Here is a 23,274-nt window from a genome sequence, read left to right on the forward strand (position 1 = left end):
ACAGAAATAAATGTTTTCTGTGCACTTGTTGTCCTGAGCCTGACGTTTTAAATTGTTGCTATTTCTGCACTAGCAGAGGCTCATAGAACGGGACAGTTCCAGAGCACACCTGGGGCTTTCCCAGCAAAATTCACAGCCTCACTGAACTGTTGCCTGCAGCTGATGCCAAAAAACCCCTACGAAACCCCAAACCAAACACAAACAAGCAGTTGAATGCTTTCTGTTTTGAGTTACAGGAATGAATCACTTTGACCCAAACCAGCATAAAGCCTGGAAGTTCCATAAAATGTACGGAATATGTGTCCGCCATTCATTTGGTCTAGATAGATGAAGATATTCACCACGTTAAAATAATTATTATACATATATGAATTATTGTAAGAATTTGTATCTATTATATATATGGGGAGGAGGATACCTGGGTGAATTGGTGGAAATAAAGGAATATTACTTTGCTTTCAACATTACAATTAACAAAGTCTTTTATTCATGTCAGCGTTAAGCTTGACACAAGACTAATAGAATAGAAATTCTCATTATCTTTGTTAATGCATAATTTGGCAGAGTTGATCCATACACTGTTGGATTTCTAAGGATTAAGATGGAAAAAATGAAGCAAGAATGATTTGCTGTAGCATCTGCTAAAGCGTTCTAAAAATGCTCAGTTAGTGTCTGTTAGTGCATTGTTTGAGAGGTGTGAATTATTTGTGCTGTAAGCAGAAAGGCTGGTAGTTGGGATGGAAGTCCAGGAACGGGTATAATGACACCCTATGGTTCCTGATCTTGCCCAGATGTTCTGACTTCTGATTTCAAAAATGGATATTAATGTAATGAAATAAACCAGAGATGCAGCACATGTGCTTTGGGTTTTATGCAAGTCCCAGTAATGAAATATTGTACTGCAGAACATGAAGGTGATGGTGGTGGGGAACTAGGAACTTGTGTCCCAAGAAATCTTGGGCTGTAATTGCCCTTTTTGTTCTTCTTTTCCCTTCTTCACACAGAGCCCTTTGGCATTTTTTCTGCTGCTGTTCAGGAATTTGTTGTTTGTGTTCATTTCCCATTTGTTTTATTGGGATAGTAACAATTTGTCTTAGAAGCATGTCAAGATTTCTGTTTACGTACCATTATGAAGACATAGTGCTGGTTTTTGTTGTTACAAGATCTGTCTAAATTCTCTAGTACAACTTTGGAAATGATAAGGTGTAAAGCCTGGGCTTCTATGACGTTTGTGTTTGGTTGCACACTGATTTTGGTGTTGATACTAAAATAAGAGCTGTTTCAATGTCCGGGGAGCTCCAGTGCTGTGTTCTCGGTGCTCCAAAGGGAGAGTCATCCACAATGTGCGGCTGTAGAAATGCTGCTGAGGAGGATGAAAAAGCCTCGAGATAATCCCATAGTCATCAAGATTAAAGATGAAGATTAAGGGCCCAAATCGAACGTAGAAACAGGAGACTTCGGCTGATCTCTGCATGCCAGCAGGTCAGCAGGATTTATCCTGGATTTTCTCTTCTGATTTTAACAAATGTGAATGAATTCCGTTTGGAAAGGAGTCCAGGTCTGCACAGCTGCAAAGCAGAATCAATTTGAGCCCATGTAGTTCCTTTTGCAGCTACAGGTTGGCTGAATTAGTAAATCCAAGGTAACATCTTAGTCCACTACAATATTCAGGTCATTTTCGAGTGTAATCCTTTGCCTGTGTTGAATTCCAAAGCTACGAAACTTCACATGGGTCATGTCATGAATTCTGTGAGCCTTTGACAGGCTGTTGTGGGAGAGTTGCATTGGTTCTGCATTCTTTTCCTTGAAAAATCACAATGAATGGTTGTCACACTGTCTTGTATGCAGTTAATAACTTGCTATGTTACGAGCTATTGAAAAAGGGTGACTCATCTGCATTTCCTCAGATCCTTCCTACTTTGTGAAGGAAAAAGGGATTGGTTTCCTCTCTGAAGCCAATGCAACCCAGACAAAAATCTGGTAGTATATGAGTACATGACAAAAACTGCCGCTAATGATCCCTTTGTTGACAAACTTCACTCATCTGTAAATAAATTAAAAACAATTTCATGTGTGGTAGCGTGGTGGATTTCCTATTCCTCATTGTTCGAAAAGTTAAAATTTACACGCTGGATTTGTGCCTCATGATAAAACAGCATCCTATAGTTTTTGAGTGTATAGACGCTGGTTAATGTAGCCACTCTGCATTCTGCTCCTTGTAACGATCTGCATCAGTGAGAAGGGTTCCTGGTGTCTCGGTGTGTGCTGGAATATTTAGGTTATAGCTGTGCTCTGCTTTCTGTATCGTGTCAGGGCTGGGGCTGCTGGGGGGGAACGCGGAGCCGCAGAAACGTGCTCGTTGTATTGATTCTCCAGTAATTGCGATGGTGCTCCCTGTTACATGTTGTGTTAATAGGCAAAAAGGGTGCTAATCTGGCTGGCTGTGTCACAGACAGATGTTGTAAGTTATTTATTTCTGCCTTTGGCAGTCACTTCCACAACTCCTTATTTGCTTGTGGAGGGAGAAAAAAGGCGTGATAACCAAGACAAGAGGTTGTTGTGCTGGCACATTAACTGTATCATTTGTTATGCAGAAAGATTAATGTTCAGTGTGTTCAATTTATTCTCTTTTTTTTCAGTAATCCAAAGTCTGCTAATCAGAGGATAAACAAAAAAGTCAACAATGACGCATCATTAAGGATTCAAAATTTGTCTATTTTGGTGAAGCAAATAAAAACTTACTATCAGGTCAGTAGTTGTTTCTTATATTATGTTTTGCCTAGAATTGTTTCTAAGTGTTCTTTTATAGTAATGCCTTGAAGGGCAACAGTTTGCAGCAGGTGACTCAGGAGAACTGAGCGCCCTACAGGTTCTGCTGGGCTTTGGAAATGAAAACCATTGAGATTCCATCACTCCTATGGGCGCTCTGTCAGCCCCATTTGACACAATGTATGAGTCTTTAATAAAATAGATGCTGATGAACTCCACAAGTTTGTATGAGCAAGGCAGAATTTTGTCAATAGGCTTAGTTTATTTTTGCAGGTTACACAACAGTTAAAGGAAAGGTTCCAGTTTCACCTTTTTAATAGCAGCAGTCATTTCAAAAGCACCAAGCTTGCTCGTGATGTTAACAGCGTCTGACAGGAGAGGTGGTAGACGGCTCTGAAAAGGTGGAGGTGGTGTAAGAAAAAAGATGATAATGTCACTGATCCGTAGAGAACACATTTCTTGGTTACCTCTGCTTGTACTCTGCCTCACAGTAAGAAGAGCTTTAGAATAGCATCATGAAATTATTTGAGCTGTTATTTAAAAACCAAACCCACAAAACCACCAAGCCCCCTTTAAAGTATGGGATTGTCCTTTGTAGTAGCTATAAATACTCATTGCATTATTTATATTTTACCTGTTCTTTATTAGTTTAAAAATTCCTGTGGTACACTTCAGTTTTTAAAAAATTCTGTTTGAAAATTAACTTTGTCAATATCTTAGAAGTACAAAAGTTATGATTGCTTGAAATTCATTATGTTTGCATAGATCAAGATATTTTCTACCTCCTTATAATTTGTCTTTAGCACGTGCAATGAGGGTACCTGTTTTTCAATCTGTTATCAATCATTTGATACATTTATTTTTTAATGTCCAGTATCAGCTGGTGGGAACTCTCAAGCGCAGCTATAGCTAAGAATTTCCACAGGTGGTTTTCAAGTCATGTCATTTTTCAAATATGACATAATATTAGTTAACTTACGTTAAGTTCTTAACTTACAATATGGCACATGTGCCTTTGGGACGTAAAGCGGTGATGGTCTGGAATACGTTGCTTTAGAGTGTGAGCGTTTTCTGTATTAGTGAATCCAACACTGAGGAGAAACAAAAAGCTGGACTCCAGAGCTGCCCACATGGCATCTGCTGGGAATAACATCTGGGAAAGGAGGGAGATGATTCTGCTCTGCAGAATTAGGCTCTGTCTAGACTGGGGATTTGACCTGATTACAGCCCTCCGTGCCCGCCAGAAGTGTCCATTGATACCATCTATAGGATGGACGGACGGACAAAGCTGCTGCTTGAGGCCGGGGACTGACCAACTCCAGCCCCGCCTCATCATGCAAGTGGGATTTTGTACCTTTGTGTTGAGGATTGTGCCAGCATAACTACAGCAAAAACCCTGTAATTTTCACATCCAGGTTTTGGCAAGGCCACCAGAGACTATGGACATGAACTTGAGGACATTGATCTTTTGTGGTAGAAATGCAACTTAGAGCAAATAAAATAAGCATCTCTCAATAAGCTACTCAGAGAAACATGAACGCTCATAATTTAAGAGTTTTGCTGCGTTCTGAGACACAGGATCTAGTTGGCTTCAGGTCCATTGCCACGAGAGGATTTTACTATGGTGACGTGATCTTGCAAACCAATCAAACAAGGCTTTGGTAGAAGTAATGCATACTTGTAAGATTTTTTTTAATTAATGTCCAAATAATGAAGTGTTGAACATGTATATATTGACACTTGACAATTTTTAAGCTACTGATGTGATCCTAATTTCTTTTTAGTGGTGGTTAGTATTTGATATTTGCTTTTGTTCAATCCATATGGTTTAAATAATATTTTAATTAACTTTCATAGGAGAATTTGCAGCAGTTGATCATGATGTCTTTGCCAAATGTATTAATAATCGGCAAAAATCCTTTTTCTGGTAAGTTTATTTTTAACTAAGATGAAAATTTACATTGGTGTAATAATTTGTATTATTTCACTGGAAATATAATTCATATGGGATTGAGCCTTTCAACAGAAGATTGTGTAAATACTTCTAGCAAGTAAGTGGTTTCTTAATGATGAATAACAGGTTTTTTTGTTTGCACCAAAGGTCCACACTTCATAAAAACGTGTTGTGTCCAACCTCAGCATTGCCTGTTATTGGGCTTTATACTGAAATGAAGCACATTTCCCAGCAACCAGTGAGACACTGATACAACAAAACATAAGTTTCATGTATTCCCAGCTACTGTGCTTTCAACTTTCTCTACCTAAGCCACCCCTGAGAAAACTGGCAGTTCAGTGCATCTCACTCAACCCAGCTCCTAATCTGTGTTTTTCCTTCCCCAAACTCTCCTGCTTCTCTCGCATCGTTACCTGAAAAATATTGCAATTACCTTGGTGCTTTCTCCCCGAACTGATACTGTCTTCTCCATGCTCCCACCTTCTCTGCTTCCAGCTCTGAGAGTTGCAATTTTCAGACCAAGAACATTAGGCCGTGTGGACCCAGCTGAGTACCCGCAGCCGCTCGGGGATCTCTGCAGCGTGCTCCCAATCCCAGGAGCAGGGAGCAGCCACACCTGGCCTGCACGGAGCCACTGGGGACTGGGCACACTGTATTAACTTGGCTCTAATGTGTCCCGGGTGTTCTCCTTCTGATGTTGTAGCGCCTCAGCAGAGAGGTTAGGAACTCCTCTAACAGGCTGTGTGGCTTCCCCTGCCTTTTTCATTTATTTAAATGTCTTCTATGCCATGCTTCCGTGTACGTGAGACAAGATTTTTCTCATGCGCGAGAAGGATCATCTGTGTTACCTCGCTTTTCAATTTCAGGGTTCATAATGTCGATACTTGCCATATCCCATCCGCATATATCTCATTTATGTAGGTATTTTGGTTTTTTTTTTTTAATTTTTATTTTCTGCTTCTGAGTATTGCTGCTTTTGCTTCTGAGGTCACAGCCTTTTAAGTTTGTATATGTGCAGATGCTGTAATCTATCATATGCACCAAGACGCGTGAATGTGGTCTCTTTTCCAAAAGAATAGAATCCATTGTGCTTTTATATTTTGATTCCAGACTTTCTTAAGGTTTTTGAAATGCTGCATGGATATGCCTAGAGACCAAACTTAAAGGAAAAACAGAATAACAAAAAAGGCAGGTTGTAGTACTGGTTGTGTAGTGACTTTTTAAAAAATTATCTTAACAATATTGTGTAGTAGAAGATGAAATGTTATTTCAAATGCACTATGGAAACCCACCAAGATAATTTCGTATTGAGTTGTATACACAAACCCCTGTGCTTTAGTCATCAATGAGAAAGCTGCTTCCTGTTCCGGGACCTCAGCTCAGGCCGTGGAGCTTTTGTGGTCTGGCAAGCGGAACCTCTGGTGGTGTTTGTGTTGTTCTCCTCTGGGGATGTTATTGGATTGGTGTGAGAAAATACAGATCTTGCTGTAGCATAGACCATATTAAAAAAAATGGTGATGTGCGACATTATTCTTGAAGACGTTTCAGATTCCTGCTTGAGTTCATCATGGAGTTTGATCCAAATCAGAAGACAGAGCTGTTCTTGTGGGTTCCATCCAGAACCTTTCCTCTCGGGAAGTTAAGACTGCTCTTGCTGTGTCGACTTGAAGAGGAACTCATGCCTATCGAGTTTTTTTTCCTTTGGTGTGCAAGTGTGGTGAAATCAGACCTTGGTGACCTTTAGAGAGGCTTGTTATGCGAGTCTGGTTGCACCAAGACAAGCCCCCGTAGTACAAGTTGATTTTGTGATCAAGCAGTTAGGATTCGGTTCACTAAAGCTTAGGCTGTAGCTGTGATTCTTTTCACAGGAACATCTCCCGATTTTTCCCCTTTGCACTACTTGGTGCTTAAGGAACTCAGTGGAGAAATACCAGAAGACAACAAATCACAGCAGGCAAGGGCAGATAAGATCTCAGGAAGAGAACCGTGTTTGACTCTATCAGAGGCAGGTGGCTAATCAAGGGAAATGCAGATAGAGTGCTGGATTTGAGCTTTGGTGAAAAAGGGGTCATCAGACTTTATCAAGAAACATTTCAGTGGAGCTAATTGGCAGGAAGCCAGTTGGAGGAGAAAGCTGGAGAAGAGCTACAGGCTGTGATTGTAAATGCTCAGTTAAATTACAGGGGAAAAGGAAAAAGGAGATAATGATGAGGCACATATTCTTTAACGGGGGAAGAGGCAAGATTAAAACCAGTTCGTATTTCTGAGGGTGGAGGCTGCAGAGATCTGACAGGCAGGGATAAGGGGGCGTGCGGGAAAGATCAGAGGGTGGGTATGGGTTGGGGTAGGGACAAAGCTCAAGCAGCAGGTTGGGGGTGTGGAAGAGAATGATCTGTTTCTGTATGGGTGATGCAGAAAAAGGAAGAAAAACCTACAGCTGGTTGGTCGCAGTGGGAAGCGGCAGGATTTTGCCATGTTCCTTCAGGGAATGTGTGGGAGAGACATGGACACCATCTTCAGGTTGGCTTTGAAGAGCCAGTCAGGAGATGCTGAAGCTGTGTGCAGATGAGCATCCCAAGAGGAGTTCACGGCTTGCTTTGAAAAAAAAGTGACGAATTAATTGGGATAAATGAATGGAGGATATGTGGTACTCGTATGGATTCCTTCAGTTACAATAGTCTGGTTAATCTGTATTAATTAAGACAGGCCGCCAGATGGAATTCCTCTTGTGCAGCTGAAGTAGCTGCTTCTGGTGAAACATCTTCATTGGCGGTTTCAGTTTCTATGTAAAAGACTTCACAGCTCGAGTCTTTGAGCTGCAAATCTGTATGAATGATTAAAAATCTCCCATTTGAGTTCATGTTCTCCGCAATGGATCTGCCTGACAAACCTCTTTTGAAAAATGGAAACGTCACGTGTTCATTGGGATTATACATATCTCCGTCTAAAAGCAGCAGATTGAGGCAATGTTAGAAAAAGGCTCTTTACTTAATATTCTGATGTACAGAGACCTCGTAAAGCCGTGGGGAACGCTTGACTCTGCTGAACGCTAGTAAAAATCAGTAAGAATTATGTATCCTTTCGGGTTCTTTCCTGGTTACTTTTTGATTTCCTCTCTTGATCAAGATTATCTCACATCTGCAGCTTTTTGAGAAGGATTTTGCATTTGCCTCCCTTACAAAGTGGATCAAATCAAAGGACAGTTTTCAGGTGCCAGTGAGTGGTTACAGCTTTCTTACGTGAGGTTTCATCCAAAATAAGCTGACTTACCCAACGGAGATGCAGACTGTCATTTCAGAAGGAAGGTTCTGGCTGGATTTTCTTTTAGATGCTTGTAATCGTCCTGTGATCATTGGAGGTTGTCTGTGATTACTCGGTCCTTTAAACAAAGGGCCTTGAGTAAGTTAGGCCAGGCTCAGCAAGGCCTGCGCCTACCTGAGCACCTGCTGGCCACGCTGTGGTGGTTTTGGACCGAGACGATGTGTTGGTGATGGCAGAGCACAGGTTTGCAGAAGAAAGGTCAAATTTCTCACCAGCACCAGCGTCGTTATTTTTGACAGCGTAGCTTTTGTCTGGTTCACTAACAATGAAATAAACCATTGGCTGAAATCCAGAGTATATTGCAGAAAGGACGCTGTTAGGCCCCTTTTATTCCTCGAGAGCTCGGTGGATAGTGTTTTCTGTTGCAGTAAAGCAAAATTATATATGACCATTTAGAGTTTCATTCCAACTAACGTCAGCTATTTTGCCATCCTTCAAGTGTTTGCTTCTGGCATTTATATTCTAGATGTAGCATATATTTAATAGCAGGATGAGGACATCTTGCATGTAAAAAGTAAGATACATCTTTATTAATCTGTAAACAGAATTCTTTAACTTAAGCTTCTTTAGGAGATTAAGAGGCCTAGGGCCAGATTTGGATATTCATTTTGGTTTTTAGATGTGCAGATGAATATCTAATCTAGCTTTACGGAATAATTTAAAGGAATTTGTCACCTAGAACTTACAGCTTGGAGGTGGCAAATAATTTCAGCATTTTTGTAAATATCGTGAAATACTTGAAATTACACTTGAAAACTTGATTGTAGGTCCCCAAAGCTCTTGAAAATGTCGCTTCTAAGTTTTGCTTTATGAGGGGCTGAAATGGTATTTTTTTCAGTAGAAACTATTACGGATATTAAACTACGTGTTAATGCTGCAAGTTGGCAGTTCAAAGGACTAAGTTGAAAGCTGGGAAGATGGGCTTTTCTGCATCTTTTGTTTTCTAAACTAAGTTGACATAAATGACATGAAAGCAATGAGCAAACCTGCTGTTGCCTGCGGGGTAGGGGAAGAAACTCAAATGATCATTTTACACCTACCGTTGTTTTGTTCTTGTTTTCTTCTTAGAGCCAGGTACTGAAGAAATTAAAAAACTCCTGCTGCTTTTACTTGGTTGTGCGGTTCAGGTAGGTTTCATTTATGTTGATATGTGTATGAAAAGGTTTAAGTGCTACCCATCTCTTTTCTTACTGTTTTAATAGCTGAGGTGGTATATGACTCAGACCTTCCTTCCTCTTGTGGTACTATGGCATTCCTTGAAAATCTGGATATTCCCACAGTGAAAATGGCTGTAATTTTACACCTCTTACATTTTATTGTATGACCATAGCAAAGTGTGTATGTAGGATTTCTAATACTTTATATACTGTAATATTGTTAATTCACCTGATTGTGTAATGAGAGGACAAAAATGATAAAGTGCTGAAAAAGTATCGTCTTATCTTCCCACTTTTCAATAGCCATTTTATTATTAGTGTTGGAAGTTATAATTACTGTAACATGACATAAACCAAGTGTTTATTGGTCAACACAATTATGCATAATAATTCAGCAATATGATCGTTGTGATTTCAGATTTAACTTTTTTAGCTCTTAATACAAAGGAGGGATGGAAATACTTGCAGTTTTTTATATACATACGTATATAAAATAGATATCTTTATTTTTAGTGTCAGAAAAAAGAAGAATTTATAGAAAGAATCCAAGGTCTGGATTTCGATACAAGAGCAGCAGTTGCAGCCCATATTCAAGAGGTACGTAGTTATTTTTTGGCAGTGGAATATTGTATTGTAAGAAGATGAATTGCATTTGTTCAAAAGCAAGTAAAGCAAATACATGATTTGTGTATCTATTGTTTGCAGTAAGAAAAAAATGCCATTATTTTTTAGCTTGATTCACAAAAAGATTTCATGATCAAGCTCTTTTGGGTTACATTGTTGAGACAGTACCAGGGGGCAAGTATGTTGCTCCAAGAATGTCTTAGAATTACAGCAAACTTAGTGACATTTTCATATGCAAATTCATTTATAAAATATAGTTCAAATCCCATGTGTTTGATACATAATGTATATTCTGTCCAAGTTACCTTTTGCTTTTTATTTTGCCAGAAATACAAGGTACTACTTTCAGGTAGATAAGAAACTATTCCATAACATACAATTTATTCTCTTTTATATGTTTTTTCATACCTTGTCTTGAGAATTTAACCTGTAGGGTTTCAGCTTTATTTTCTCGTGCTTCTTTTCTGCTCTTACAATTTAAAGAGGGTGGTTTTTTCTTCCATTTCATTCCGTAGGTAACTCATAATCAGGAGAATGTGTTTGATCTGCAGTGGATGGATGTCATTGTGTTGACACAAGAGTATGTTGAACCTCTCTTGAAAAATATGGCGTTGCATTTAAAAAGGCTTATAGATGAAAGAGATGAGCACTCAGAGGTATGGATGTGGTTTGTTGCTGAAAGAAATGTAAGAAGGAATTTTTGAAAATGATACAGTTCAGTGTTTTTAGAGCCTATAGGTTAATGTATGTTCTGTTAGCGTATTTAAGGAGGGACTCCTTGGTGCCCCAAAGTAGTAAGCAGAGTCTCAAACAACTTTAAACAACATTCAGTTGTAGTTGATAAGAAGAAAATCCAAAGCTGTATCAGCTGAAGTTTCCAGGAATCGGTGACCCATCAGTTTGCAGCCAGTCACCCAAAGATGCGTGTTGCATTCCTGTATCCTGCTGCACAGCTCTGAGTGAGCTGGAACAGAATCCATACTGGGAGAGGAGGTTTTACAAGCTTGTTGCAAGGCACAATCGTTGTACTGTGTGAGAATCAAGAGACGGAAGCGTATTTAATTAAAATTGCAAGCTATGAATCAGCTTGGTGCTCCCAGATTTGCCCCTCAGTAGAGTGGGGATATGTTAATGTTGCTGCTATTCCAAGTATTTCTTGGACAGTCAGCAACTGTCTTTGCAGCTCACAGCCTCAGTAAGAGGAAAAGAGAAACTTAACTGTGAGGGGAGAGGATATGCGGTAACACTTTTTTACAACGCAAAGGAAAAGTCACTTTAAAATACGAGAGATCTTCGTATTAGAATAACACCTTTATTTACATGACAAAATAGGAATATTCCTGTAGGTCTGATGCTTTATTCAGTTGGCAAGGATGCCGCTGCTCACTGAAGAACACCAGCTTCTTCAGAGATTTACATTTATCCTCATGTTCAAGGAATTGTGCAGTTAATTACCCAGTCCATTCAAAGCGCTGATAATTTTGTGGACTTAAAAGTCTAAATTTAAGTAGTTTAAGAATAGCCAAGCGGTAGTGTAGGATAGTTGTGACTATTTGCTTTAGTTATAGAGGTGTATGTAGGGCTTCTAACTTATTATATGGCAAAACTTTCCCGTTATTTGTGCCTCATTTCAGTCTGATTTATTAAGGCAGTAAATGATATTTGTTTCTCTGAATGGAATTATGTACTTTTTTTTCTCTCTCTCTCTCTCTCTCTATATATATATATGTATGTTTTCCAATTTCTTAGACTATCATAGAGCTCTCGGAAGAGCGGGACTGTCTCCGTTTCCTACCTCACGCGTCAGCAGCGCAATCTCCGTGCGGCTCTCCGGGTATGAAGCGCACGGAGAGCCGGCAGCACCTCTCGGTGGAGCTGGCGGACGCCAAGGCCAAGATCCGGCGGCTCCGCCAGGAGCTGTGAGTACCCCGGGCTGCAGAGCTGCTCATTCATTCATATCTAACTAGAGTTTTAATCTATCTGTATTCATATACGCTTCTGAGAGAGCAGCGTTATAGTTGAGGTAATTTCGGGTGCTACATGGAGCAGGCAGGTGGGGGCTGGAACTAAGAGCCGTGTCCTCACCGTTCAAAGATTAGCGGCAAAAAGCCCTTTGTAAAAGGAGAGAGTGCTATAGTGATTCCTCAGCAACACCATGATGACGTTACCTGTTTCTTGTTGGAAATATAGGAAGAAATAGTCATTTATGGTTCCTTCATGGTTTACAAAATATTTTCACTTAGCCTCATCCAAATACTGTGAAAAATCACAGCGAATATCTTTTTTTACTTTGGTTTTCGTATCTAATGAAAACCTTTTTTATCCCTTCTGTTTCATGAAGGAAACTGATTTAGTAAGTACCGGTAGGTACTTTGTCTTCATAGTCGAGGAACAAATCTAAGCAGTAATGAAGAGTTATTTAAAGAGAAAACCAGTAATAGGCCAACGGAGAATCTGTTTCTCCCTATAGCAATGTTTAATGTTGCTTCAGCAGAGCAAAGTGTGTGCAGTTTGAGCTTCAAATACAAATGATGCATCTGGAGAGATTCAATATACATACAGTAACTTGCCTATCGTTTAGAAACAGCGTAAATATATCTTAATCCAGCGTATCTCGTGCAGAGAGGAGACAGGTAAAATTAGATTAAAAGTTGAGCTGCTAATTGTGACTCACGCTGCCCTGGCTGGTCTGCTGGTAGCAGGGTCTGCGGATCAGCTCATCTCTGGCTGGATTAAGCGTCTGGTTGATGCACTCGGAGGATCCCCTTCCCCCACGGCGGCTTGGCCTTCGCAAAGAGGAGAGGACAAAAAGCTACGGCTCTTTTTTTCTGGTGTCTGTATTATTATGTGTCTGCTGAAAGGAGCCCGCCCAGGATATTCTATAAACAGCTGCACCAAGAAAATTAGTGAAAAAATTGCTGTTATTAGCTTGATTGACAGTTAATAGATAGCCTAAACAGTGAACACTGGGATGTTCTGTATAATTTAGCACAATCCTCTCCAGTCTGTAGCTGAAGCATGCAATTAGGGCAACAGTGATGGCTCGGAACAGTTCACATTTTGCACTCTATTTGAATTCAGTTCATAAAGAATTTTCCTTTATGTGTAGCAGTATGGTTAAAATATTAGATTTAATAAATTAACTTTTGTCTGTAGCATTTGGTAGTAAATGCTGCATGTATTTGATAAGTTTAAAATTAGATCCATTCCAGCGTTACAAGTATTCAGCTTAAAATTTATTTATAACCTGATTTTGGCAATGAACATTTGTGTCTGGTTTAATATGCTAAGATAATTTCATACAAAAGGTCTGCAAAGATTATTTTCCACTTGGATGCAGAACAACTATTTGACGCTTGTGATACAGGAACTCCAGGATTGGAAGTGGCACACCTGGTTTGCTGTATTAAGTCCTTTGTGTTTCTATGTAGAACCATAATCCAGGAATGTGAATTTTAGAGTGATATCTAGTGCAGGGTCCGTTTGTGGTGTCTGAAGGCTTTGCTGTCTGCTGTGGACACTGGTGTTACACACAGATGGATCCCTGGCTGCTTGTCGGCTGCCCGTGACCTTTCTGAAACAATGCATGGCTGCAAAAAAGGGCATTTGTTGTGAAATTGGCTCATTTAAAACAAACAAACCAGTGTTCTAGTTTTGTTTAAAATGAATATATTTTGTTAGTATGATTACTTTTAGTTTGTATTATACATTTCAGTCTATTAGTTTCTCTTACCTCCTCCTTTTCTACCTCTGTTTTGTTTCGTGCTTGTATTCCAAGGTATTAAATAATATAGCAACATGAATATGCGATATATTTTTAAAAGTGATACAATTTTGGCTACGGCAGGATTTTTTAACAGCCGGTAATGTGCAGTTGTATTTTGAACATTAGTTATTTTGTGTCTCTGAGTGAATTAAGTATTTCCCTTGCGCTTACTCATTGTTTCACAAACTCATTTTTGAGTCTTGAGAAAAGTGTTAGTGGGAAGTTAAGAATGACACTGTAAAAATTGTAGTTTGTATTACAAAATTCTGAATGTACTAAAGTAGACACTACATTGTTTCCATCAAACTAAGCTCCACTATATGTTTCATCAAATTGAAGCTATTAAGTGATTATCTTTTAATGAGTAAACCTTCGTTCTTCTCTGTAAGAAAAATTGCAGAAGTATCCAAGTGGCTTTAAAATGGGCTTTACCTGATCTGTGCCAGCATTCAGCGGTGGTCGTTGTCTGCTTCTCCTGGAAAATACTTGGACCTTTTGAATGTATATTTTGAAATTATTTTGAGTTTACTTGCAGATGTGAGTCTCTTGGTATATATTTATGTGCATTGTCTTTTTTTTTACCAAAAAAATCTCTTAACTCTTATCACAACCTCTTAACTCTCTTATCACATATATCACCCTCATGTTTTCTGCCCCTCGTAAGAAATCTTAGTGAACAACAAAGATTATGAAAAGTCTGACTGAATTAAAAATATTAGGTAGAGTGTAAAACCTAAAGATATTTAAAGCATAATGGCATACCTAAGTTTTACACTGCATTGTCCATGAAATTCTGGATTACATAAGGGACGTCTCCTGAGTGTCAGTGTTTTGTTCTCCAGTGAGATGCTCGCTATCAAGTTTTGCAGTCACACTTATCTGCTTTGTGTTCTCTCTTTGAAGCGAGGAAAAGACTGAGCAGTTGCTTGACTGTAAGCAAGAACTTGAGCAGATGGAAGCTGAGCTGAAGAGGCTTCAGCAAGAGGTATGGGCTCTGGAGATCCAGTGCTTGCAGACAGTGGGGAAGAAAGTTGCCACCAATGATTCCTCAAACACAATTCACTCAGATTTCGTCTGGTTGTCTTTATACTTTGGGTCTGTATGTTGATAATGCGGGAAAACTTCTGATTCGTTCATTATTAGGATATGAGTGTATACAGTTGTTGGAGATATTTTAGTATGTTATCTGTAAAATAGAATGCTGTTCTGAAATTTAAAAATGTGTGCATACCTCTCCTTGCAGAAGGTCAACGCAGTTTTCTTGGAAATACATCGTCTGCACTGACCCTCTGAAATAGATTCTTTTACCTTTCTCAGAATTGACTTCTATACTAAAATAATGCTTTTAATAATGAAGCAGCTGTGTTGTCCTCCAGCGTGTGCTGCTCTTGCCTTTAATTGCTGGATTCCCTTCTTTTCTAGAATATGAATTTACTCTCAGATGCCCGCTCTGCCAGAGTGTATAGAGATGAATTAGATGCTCTTCGGGAGAAGGCAATTCGAGTCGACAAGCTTGAAAGCGAAGTCGGCCGCTATAAAGAGAGGCTGCATGATATTGAATTCTACAAAGCTAGAGTGGAGGTATATAAAGGAAAACAAAATACCAAATAACCATCATTTTTTGTTTGCTGTGGCTTTTTCAAAGTTATTTTGATGACTTAAACATTGAGATGTGAAAAGAGTGTTCCAGCTTCTTGCTCTGGGATACGTGATAGTCAGTCTTCTGTGAGACATTGCTGTTTTTAGGCAAGAGTCCCTGTGTCCAACGGCATCCAGTTTCAGTTGAAGTCAGCAGCGTTCACCAGAGCTCTAAGCCAGCAGGATCAGTGGGATCCTCTCTTTAGGATATATGCTATGTACTGAGAAACCCAAGAAGGATCTCATTAAAAATTAATTAAAAATGAATGAATGACATGAATTACTTCATAAACTGTGTATATCTGCTGCTGTTATAAGAGGGACTGAAAACATACGATAAAAATTGGTGAAGATGTTAGTGTACAGGCTTTGAAAAGAGTGGAAATTTCATTTAGTAAAAACCCTGAAATTTGTTTACATGTTTCAAAGCTTCTAAACTATCTGATTTTTCAGTCATGCTTGAATAGAGACAGATGTTAATTAGTTGGTTTTGCTTCATAATAATAATAACTACTAATATTTGTGTAGGGAGGAGTATGAAGGATAAATATTTATATGTTGCATTCACTGATCTCTTTCAGATTTTGCAGCTGACTGCATGCTGAAGTTCAGAAAGTTTTGTCTTTATGAGTAAAATTGTCAGTTATTCCTTTTTGCACATTATTGTTTTCATCAGATGCCATTAAAAACAATCCTCTAGCTACATAAATTCAAGCTATTCAGGACCTATGCAATAAATTTTTCCGGGTCACAGCTCACATCACAGGGGTATTTATGGTTTGGTTATCAGTTTCTATTAATAAGGAAATACCTTTTGTTGTGAGCTTTTTTAACTGCTTGACTCTTGCAGGAGTTAAAAGAAGACAATCAAGTGTTGCTAGAAACAAAGACAATGTTGGAAGATCAATTAGAAGGGACCCGAGCCCGTTCTGATAAACTACATGAGTTAGAAAAAGAGAATCTGCAGTTAAAAGCTAAATTACACGATATGGAGATGGTAAGTGTAAATGGAGGGTGACAAAGACACCTGAAATGAATTTAATTTCATTTCTATTTTTGATAAAAGAACTTCCAATGACAATGGTGGGGAAGAAGAAGGAGGGATGTCTAGATTTGCTAACACTTGCTAACTAATTTTGCGTTTCTCTGTGGCATACTAGATAGTGAAATATTTTCTGTGTGTCGAGACATATGTTTTTAAAAGTTGTGTGTGAAATAATCTTTAAGGAGCGTGATATGGACAGAAAGAAGATTGAGGAACTCATGGAGGAAAATATGACTCTAGAAATGGCTCAGAAACAAAGTATGGATGAATCCTTGCACCTTGGCTGGGAACTTGAACAGATAAATAGGACTACGGAACTTTCGGAAGGTAAACAGGATGATACTTGCAAACTAATGGAATAGAAACATTGAAAGCTCAGAGGTCGGGCGCATCAGGAAATTACAGCTCGCAACATCTAAAGTGCAGGATCTTTCATCCTCCAGAGAAATGACAGTTTGGGGGTTATTTTTGGGGTTGTTTTTGTTGTGTTTGGGGTTTTTTGGGTGGTGGTGGTTGTTGTTTTTCCCCACTCAGTCCCATGGATCCTTGGAGATACATCCTACATTAAAAGTCTCCGCTGCTGTGATTCTTGTTCACTTGGAGATACAAAACCCGTAAATACCTTGGCGCTACATTGTGTTGCCATGCAAACTTCTATACTCCATAGCGCAGATCATGAGTCTTCTTGCTTTACTGTTCTCAAAGTTAAGATTCACTGACGCTTCTCAGAGTAATTGTTTGCAGAGATAACTTGTAAAATGTTGATTCTTCCAAAATAGCGCGCTTGGCCCTACACTGGATCCCATACAAATGATTTGTGGAAACTTAGAAATATGTCCTCAGTCTCAGGAAACAAACCTCAGCTGTGATTAGGAACTGTAGGATGAGCAGAATACTTTATTTTATGCATCTACAATGTTATCTGTTGGGTAAGCAGGATGAGCCATTAATCCTCACGAGCTCTGTTCATCCACAAGGCACCAGAGGACCAGCAAAGGCTTCTGAATCCCCTCAGTCTGCAAACGCAGAGTCCAAGAACTCCAGGTAATAAGTAACCCCTTTTATTTTTAAAAAGGAGCTTTTTTCTTGCAGTGCCCCAGAAATCCCTTGGTCATGAGGTGAATGAACTGACATCGAGCAGATTGTTGAAGCTGGAAATGGAAAACCAAAGTTTGCTGAAGACGGTGGAAGAACTGCAAAGTGCCGTGGGATCGGTAGAAGGCAGCAGTTCAAGGATTCTGAAAATGGAGAAGGAAAACCAAAGACTTAGCAAAAAGGTACTAGTCAGTCTATGGTTGAATTGTGTGTGAGCTGCCTGACGTTGCTTGCTGTTGTCTTTCTAAAGGCTAATCTTATGCATTGCTATTAATTTGGGTGAAGTATTACTAGGATCTAAGGTGTTGGGTGTTTGTAAGTTTATGGTAAAAAAGAAGACCACCTCTAATTGTTTTTCTTTCTTTTTCTTAGTTATTCTTTTTTATAAATGTAACCATGTGACCATTTTATTCAGAAAGATCTTATACAAATGAGGGAAAAATATTAACATATAGAGATATAATGAATAATGAAAGTGTTTTGTGATATCTGAGAACATTATTTTAGTTTTTGTAATTCTTAAGCAGGGGAAAGTGTATGTACATAGGCGAAGGCTGCCTGGTAAGTCTAAGCAGGAGACTTGGTCGTGTGTCCTCATTCGTAACTGAGAAAGAGAGCAGATGGAACAAGGAATTGATGAGCCAGTGAACGAGAGCAGTTTGTCAGATTTATCTGTGCTGATCTACAGTATTCTACTCTCCAAATTATATCAAATACAGTAATTAGTGATATTTATAGACAGAAAAAAAGATGGAAAAAAACAGGGACTAATTACAGTGGAGTTGAAGTGTCTAAAGGTTCTGAAATAGCTTTTACTTCAGCAGATATTTCAGATGTTAGAGAGACTATTCTTAGAGAAGAGTAAGAGATAATTAAAAAAATAGATGGAAAGAAATCCCTGCTGTATTCCACACTTGCACGCTGCTTCTCATTTCTTACCAATATGGTATATTTTGCAGCACCTGTGTCCTGCTTTGAGTGCCGGTGCGGTCCCAGGAGGGCGGCTGGGAGGGTACGGAGAAAGGGACAGGTCTTAGAAATGAGCACACGTGCTTATTTTCGCTTGTAAACGGTTTTGCTGTTTGGCGACATTGTGAGCTGGACCTATTCCACAAAACAAACCTGTGCGTTTAATTCCCAAGGAATCATCATAAGTGTCTCTTGAAATAGTTGGGTAGGATCAAACAACTTTCAAACCTTATATGTTAAAAGGGACTTGGATGAGCACTATAAATCTCACAAAATGGAATTTTAAGAGAAGAAAAAAGATGTTTGGGGAAATATCCAAAGCCGAATAAAATCCGTCCACTGTTTTAAATGCAAAATACTTTATAGATACAATTTTCTAAGCCAGGGAGAAAATTCTGGCAGAAGTGAATTTATTCCTAGAAGAGATTAATTGTTTCAGATAAAGAATAGAAAACTCCATGTCATTCTTTCCTTTAACCTTCTTTATTCATTTCTATAAGTTTACCTTCAACCCAGCTAAGAGGAATGCTATTGTCATTTTTAAGTACATTTAGAAAAATCTGTTTCTTTTTCCCTAGCTTGAAGAGCTGGAGAATGAAATGAGCCAAGAGAAACAAAGTCTTCAGAACAGTCAAAATTTGAGTAAAGATTTGATGAAAGAAAAAGCACAGCTTGAAAAGACGCTTGAAGCACTTCGGGAAAACTCAGAGAGACAAGTAAGTAGCAGAATTAATGTCGTAATGCTGCGCTGTCCTGTGCTTTTGTACAGGCATAAAGGGATTGTGAGGGCAGCAGATCTGCCAAAAGGACGTATCTGCAGAAAATCGTTTTTCCAAGACCTGCAGCCACTCAGAGACGTGACTCATCTTGAGCTGAGGCTTTACTGTGAGTTTTAGAACTCCGCAGCGTTTTGTAATGCTCCTGTGGCTTTCCCGGCCTGTGTGTTTGCTGTGGTTGCTTTGAGGGTGTAGCTCAGCCAGAAGAGCAAATGGGGAGCTCTGGAGTGCCGCCAGACACCTCTGCATGGACGAGAACAGGTTCCAGGCAGCCTCTGAGGTTGTGTCGGGCTATTAATGAGAATTACAGCCGCCCGTCCCGCTGCACATTCTTCCTCCTGTGTCGCTTGTGCATCTGGGGTAGGAACCATCGCATCCAGCTTCATAATATCCCCTTATACTCAGATGTTTTCTAGCTGTGAATCGTAGGCAGAGAGCAGAATTTATTATTTGGTGCTGGAAACTGGCACCTGGGGCTTTGGGAAAGATTCAGGATGCATTTAGGAGGGCACTCAATGGCACTGACATATTAATACCTGTATCTCAGGGTGCTGGGCCTACTAAAGGGCTTTGCAGAGCGATCCAGAGGAGCTGTGGATGGCAGCCAATGGGAAATGAGTTATGGAAACTTCTGGAAATCCCACTTTTAGGAATCAGCTCCTCTAGAAGTAGAACTGTAGTTCTCTTTTGTAAATTCCACAGATACTTCTCGCTGAGATTGGCTTTTTTTTTGTTTAACATAAAAGTACAGTATTTTGGAATACAGAATTTTGTATTTCAAAAGTCCTGAAAATTTTTAAGGGCCAAATTGAATCAGTAAATGAAATTCCAGACTTGAGAAAGAAAGAAAGAGAGAGAAAGAGAGTGTGATATTACAACAATTATTTATATCTTGTATTGGGAGCGTACTCTAGAGAAGAGAAGACGAAAACTTTCTGTAATAACTTATAAGTCCCATTCAACCACCAGGGACACGTACATTGTTTTGAACGTGTTAGAGTAGGACTAATATATCAATGGGACTATTTCTGCTTTAAAATAATCTGCTGAGGAGCTGTGATGTGTTGGCAGCATCTTTCATGTCTTTCACTAATCCTCTGAAACTTAGTGGAGGGGGCGGAACAAGGTTCATTTGGTTTCATCAGATTTTTGGAGGTGTTGATTGTGATTTTTTGTTAAGTTTGGTTTATAGAAGCAGAATTCTTGGAAAGTAATAATGCATGTTTAGTAACGTTCCAGGTTATGTAAGGAAACGTTACGAAATTATGTTTTTAGACACCTGTCAATTAGTATCTTACTAATTGTTTCAGAACAGTTTGTCATTGCTGGGAACAGACACATAGATCCTGTAATTAATAGTTGTGTTGAGAATTAAATATCAAAGAACAGTCTATAATTTTCTCAATCTGTTTTCCATTGCAACCAGCACTTGGGCTTTTCTCAGAAACAGCTGATTGTTGAAACATCCCTTACGCTGTGTTATTAGTGTATTCTTAAATATTGATCTAAGCAATTTTCTGATTTTGCTGTCTGTCACCTACCCAGATAATTTCAACTGATTTAGAGTAAGCGGAAAAGTCAAGAAATACTAAGAATGAAGATGTAAATGCTGCCTTTGTCCTTGAAGTAGGTCTGGGAATATGTTACCTGAGACAATAATTCCGTTCTAATATGACGTGTTTTAGAACAGCATGTCCGAGGGTTCTTTTGAACTCCAAAGTTAACGCAGCTTTGTTTCTTCACAAAATGTTACTGACAAGATCAGGGTGCCCTCAGGTCCCACAGATCACTTCTAGTTTCTCCAAGTGAAATAAAGGCACTTTTCCTATTTCCATCTCGAGTTGGGTTCAGAACTTGACTGCACTTTGTTCTTCGTGGACACACATCTCCGGAAATTGCAGAGTTTAAGAAAAATAATCTGAATCTGGGTAAACACAAATGAAATGAAGCTAAGAAGCAGATACAGCTTTGCTTTGTGTTTCATTAGTTTTATTTTTTATGTTATGTACTAATATCCAAGAGGAAGATACTTGAAGATTCACTTTGACTTATTTTGTTGTCAAACTTCCACCTGTGTACCTACGCGTTGTTTGTAATGCTGCTAGTAAATACCAGTAGAGTAACTCAAAATAAATGCAAAATACGACGTAATCTTATCATCTTAGTAGCTTTCAGTTTATATATGGAAGTAATTACTTGTTGGCTTGTTGCTCACCAAAGTTTACGATTTTCTCCCCAAATTAGATCAAGCTATTAGAACAAGAAAATGAACATTTGAATCAAACGGTAGCTTCTCTGAGACAACGCTCGCAAATCAGCGCTGAAGCGAGAATGAAAGAAATAGAGAAAGAAAATAAAATCCTTCACGAGTCTATTAAAGAGACCAGCAGTAAGTTAAATAAGGTTGAGTTTGAAAAAAAGCAAGTCAGGAAAGAACTGGAACACTATAAAGAGAAAGGGGAGAGAGCGGAAGAACTCGAGAATGAGCTGCATCATCTGGAGAAGGAAAATGAAGTATTACAGAAAAAAATCACTACCTTAAAAATTACTTGTGAGAAGATCGAGGCCTTAGAACAGGAAAACTCAGACCTGGAAATGGAGAACAGAAAACTCAAAAAAACTTTGGATAGCCTAAAAAATCTCACGTTTCAATTAGAATCCTTAGAAAAGGAGAATTCCCAACTCGATGAAGAAAACTTGGAATTAAGGAGAACAATCGAATCCTTGAAGTGTACAAGCATTAAAGTGGCACAGTTACAATTAGAAAACAAGGAGCTGGAGAGTGAAAAGGAGCAGCTGAAGAAAAGCCTTGAGCTCATGAAAGCCTCGTTTAAGAAAACGGAACGCTTGGAAGTCAGCTACCAGGGCCTGGACACGGAAAACCAAAGGCTACAGAAAGCCCTCGAGAACAGCAATAAGAAGATTCAGCAACTAGAAAGTGAATTACAGGATTTGGAGTCTGAAAATCAGACTCTGCAAAAGAACTTGGAAGAGTTAAAAATCTCGAGTAAGCGCCTGGAGCAATTGGAAAAGGAGAATAAGCTGTTAGAACAAGAGACTTCTCAACTAGAAAAAGATAAGAAACAGCTAGAAAAAGAAAACAAAAGGCTTCGACAACAAGCAGAAATTAAAGATAGTACTTTAGAAGAAAACAACGTAAAAATTAGTAATCTGGAAAAGGAAAATAAATCTCTATTTAAAGAAATTGTTGTATATAAAGAGTCATGTGTACGCCTGAAAGAACTGGAGAAAGAAAATAAAGAACTCGTGAAAAGAGCTACCATTGATAAGAAAACCCTGGTGACTTTACGAGAGGTAAGCAGAATGAGTTACCATTCCTATCGCGCCTGTTTGTCGTGTAGAGAAATTACAGCTGTATTTTTGCAGAAAGCTTACCTTTTGTATTTTTCGTGCTTTAATCTGTATGCTAGTAGCATCTTCAGTGGTTGCAGTAGGGAAAGTGTTAGATAATCGAAAGTTATATAATCGTAATCAAACAGAATAATAGAACCATATTACATGTAAGGTTGCTTACGGGCTGTCATGGAGCAACGCTAAATTGATGTTTTTCAGGTTCTTCACATTAGTATTTGTTCTGAAACATTTCCCCTGTACCGTAATGTTCAAGACCAAATCTGAACGAGAAGATCTACAGAAAGGGCAGAGTAAACAACTAGGGAGCAATCAAATTGTAGTTACAATGGAGTGTCTGAAATCGCTGAGACAACTCTTGGAAGGAAAGGGGAGTTAACACTGGGTTAGTCAGGTCACGCAGGGATAAAAGACTCTTGCCCCAGCGCTTCTAGGATTAATACTACGTTATTTTATTGATATGATTATGCTGACTGTATTTTTTTTCCGTGCCAAGGACTTGGTGAATGAAAAATTGAAGACTCAACAAATGAACAATGATCTAGAAAAACTTGCTCACGAACTTGAAAAAATCGGCTTAAACAAGGAGCGTCTCTTGCACGATGAACAGAGCAGCGATGACAGGTGAGAACATCAGGGCCTACCGGGAACAGGGTGGAAATGAGGGGGATTTGGTTCATAAAATGGTTTTACACACAGTTTTTGTCCATCCTCTTAGATTTTTAAGGCACACTAATAGACCCCAAACGGAATTTGCTGTTCTTTGAAATTAAGAAAGTAGTTGATGT

General features: G+C 39.0%; 1 protein-coding gene across 25 annotated transcripts in view; it reads left to right on the forward strand.

The window, feature by feature from the left end:
• Window positions 1-23,274, forward strand: part of CCDC88A (coiled-coil domain containing 88A) — a 64,158-nt gene that overhangs the window by 14,364 nt on the left and 26,520 nt on the right. For 24 of the 25 annotated variants that reach the window (XR_010471931.1, XM_065059931.1, XM_065059935.1 and 21 more), the window contains 14 exons: window positions 2,640-2,748; window positions 4,627-4,696; window positions 9,113-9,171; window positions 9,715-9,798; window positions 10,341-10,481; window positions 11,575-11,744; window positions 14,495-14,576; window positions 15,014-15,172; window positions 16,080-16,226; window positions 16,457-16,601; window positions 17,367-17,551; window positions 18,917-19,054; window positions 21,359-22,429; window positions 22,983-23,110. Coding sequence is in view for 24 of the 25 variants with exons in the window: in XM_065059931.1 (XP_064916003.1) it covers window positions 2,640-2,748; window positions 4,627-4,696; window positions 9,113-9,171; window positions 9,715-9,798; window positions 10,341-10,481; window positions 11,575-11,744; window positions 14,495-14,576; window positions 15,014-15,172; window positions 16,080-16,226; window positions 16,457-16,601; window positions 17,367-17,551; window positions 18,917-19,054; window positions 21,359-22,429; window positions 22,983-23,110 (2,688 nt within the window). In the remaining variant the exon portion in view is untranslated. Of the gene's footprint in view, window positions 1-2,639; window positions 2,749-4,626; window positions 4,697-5,218; window positions 5,442-9,112; window positions 9,172-9,714; window positions 9,799-10,340; window positions 10,482-11,574; window positions 11,745-14,494; window positions 14,577-15,013; window positions 15,173-16,079; window positions 16,227-16,456; window positions 16,602-17,366; window positions 17,552-18,916; window positions 19,055-21,358; window positions 22,430-22,982; window positions 23,111-23,274 lie in introns of those variants that run through there. The other variant, XM_065059941.1, reaches the window with a different exon arrangement.

This window comes from Columba livia, chromosome 3 (genome assembly GCF_036013475.1).
Source record: "Columba livia isolate bColLiv1 breed racing homer chromosome 3, bColLiv1.pat.W.v2, whole genome shotgun sequence".
Taxonomy (NCBI): Eukaryota; Metazoa; Chordata; class Aves; order Columbiformes; family Columbidae; genus Columba; species Columba livia.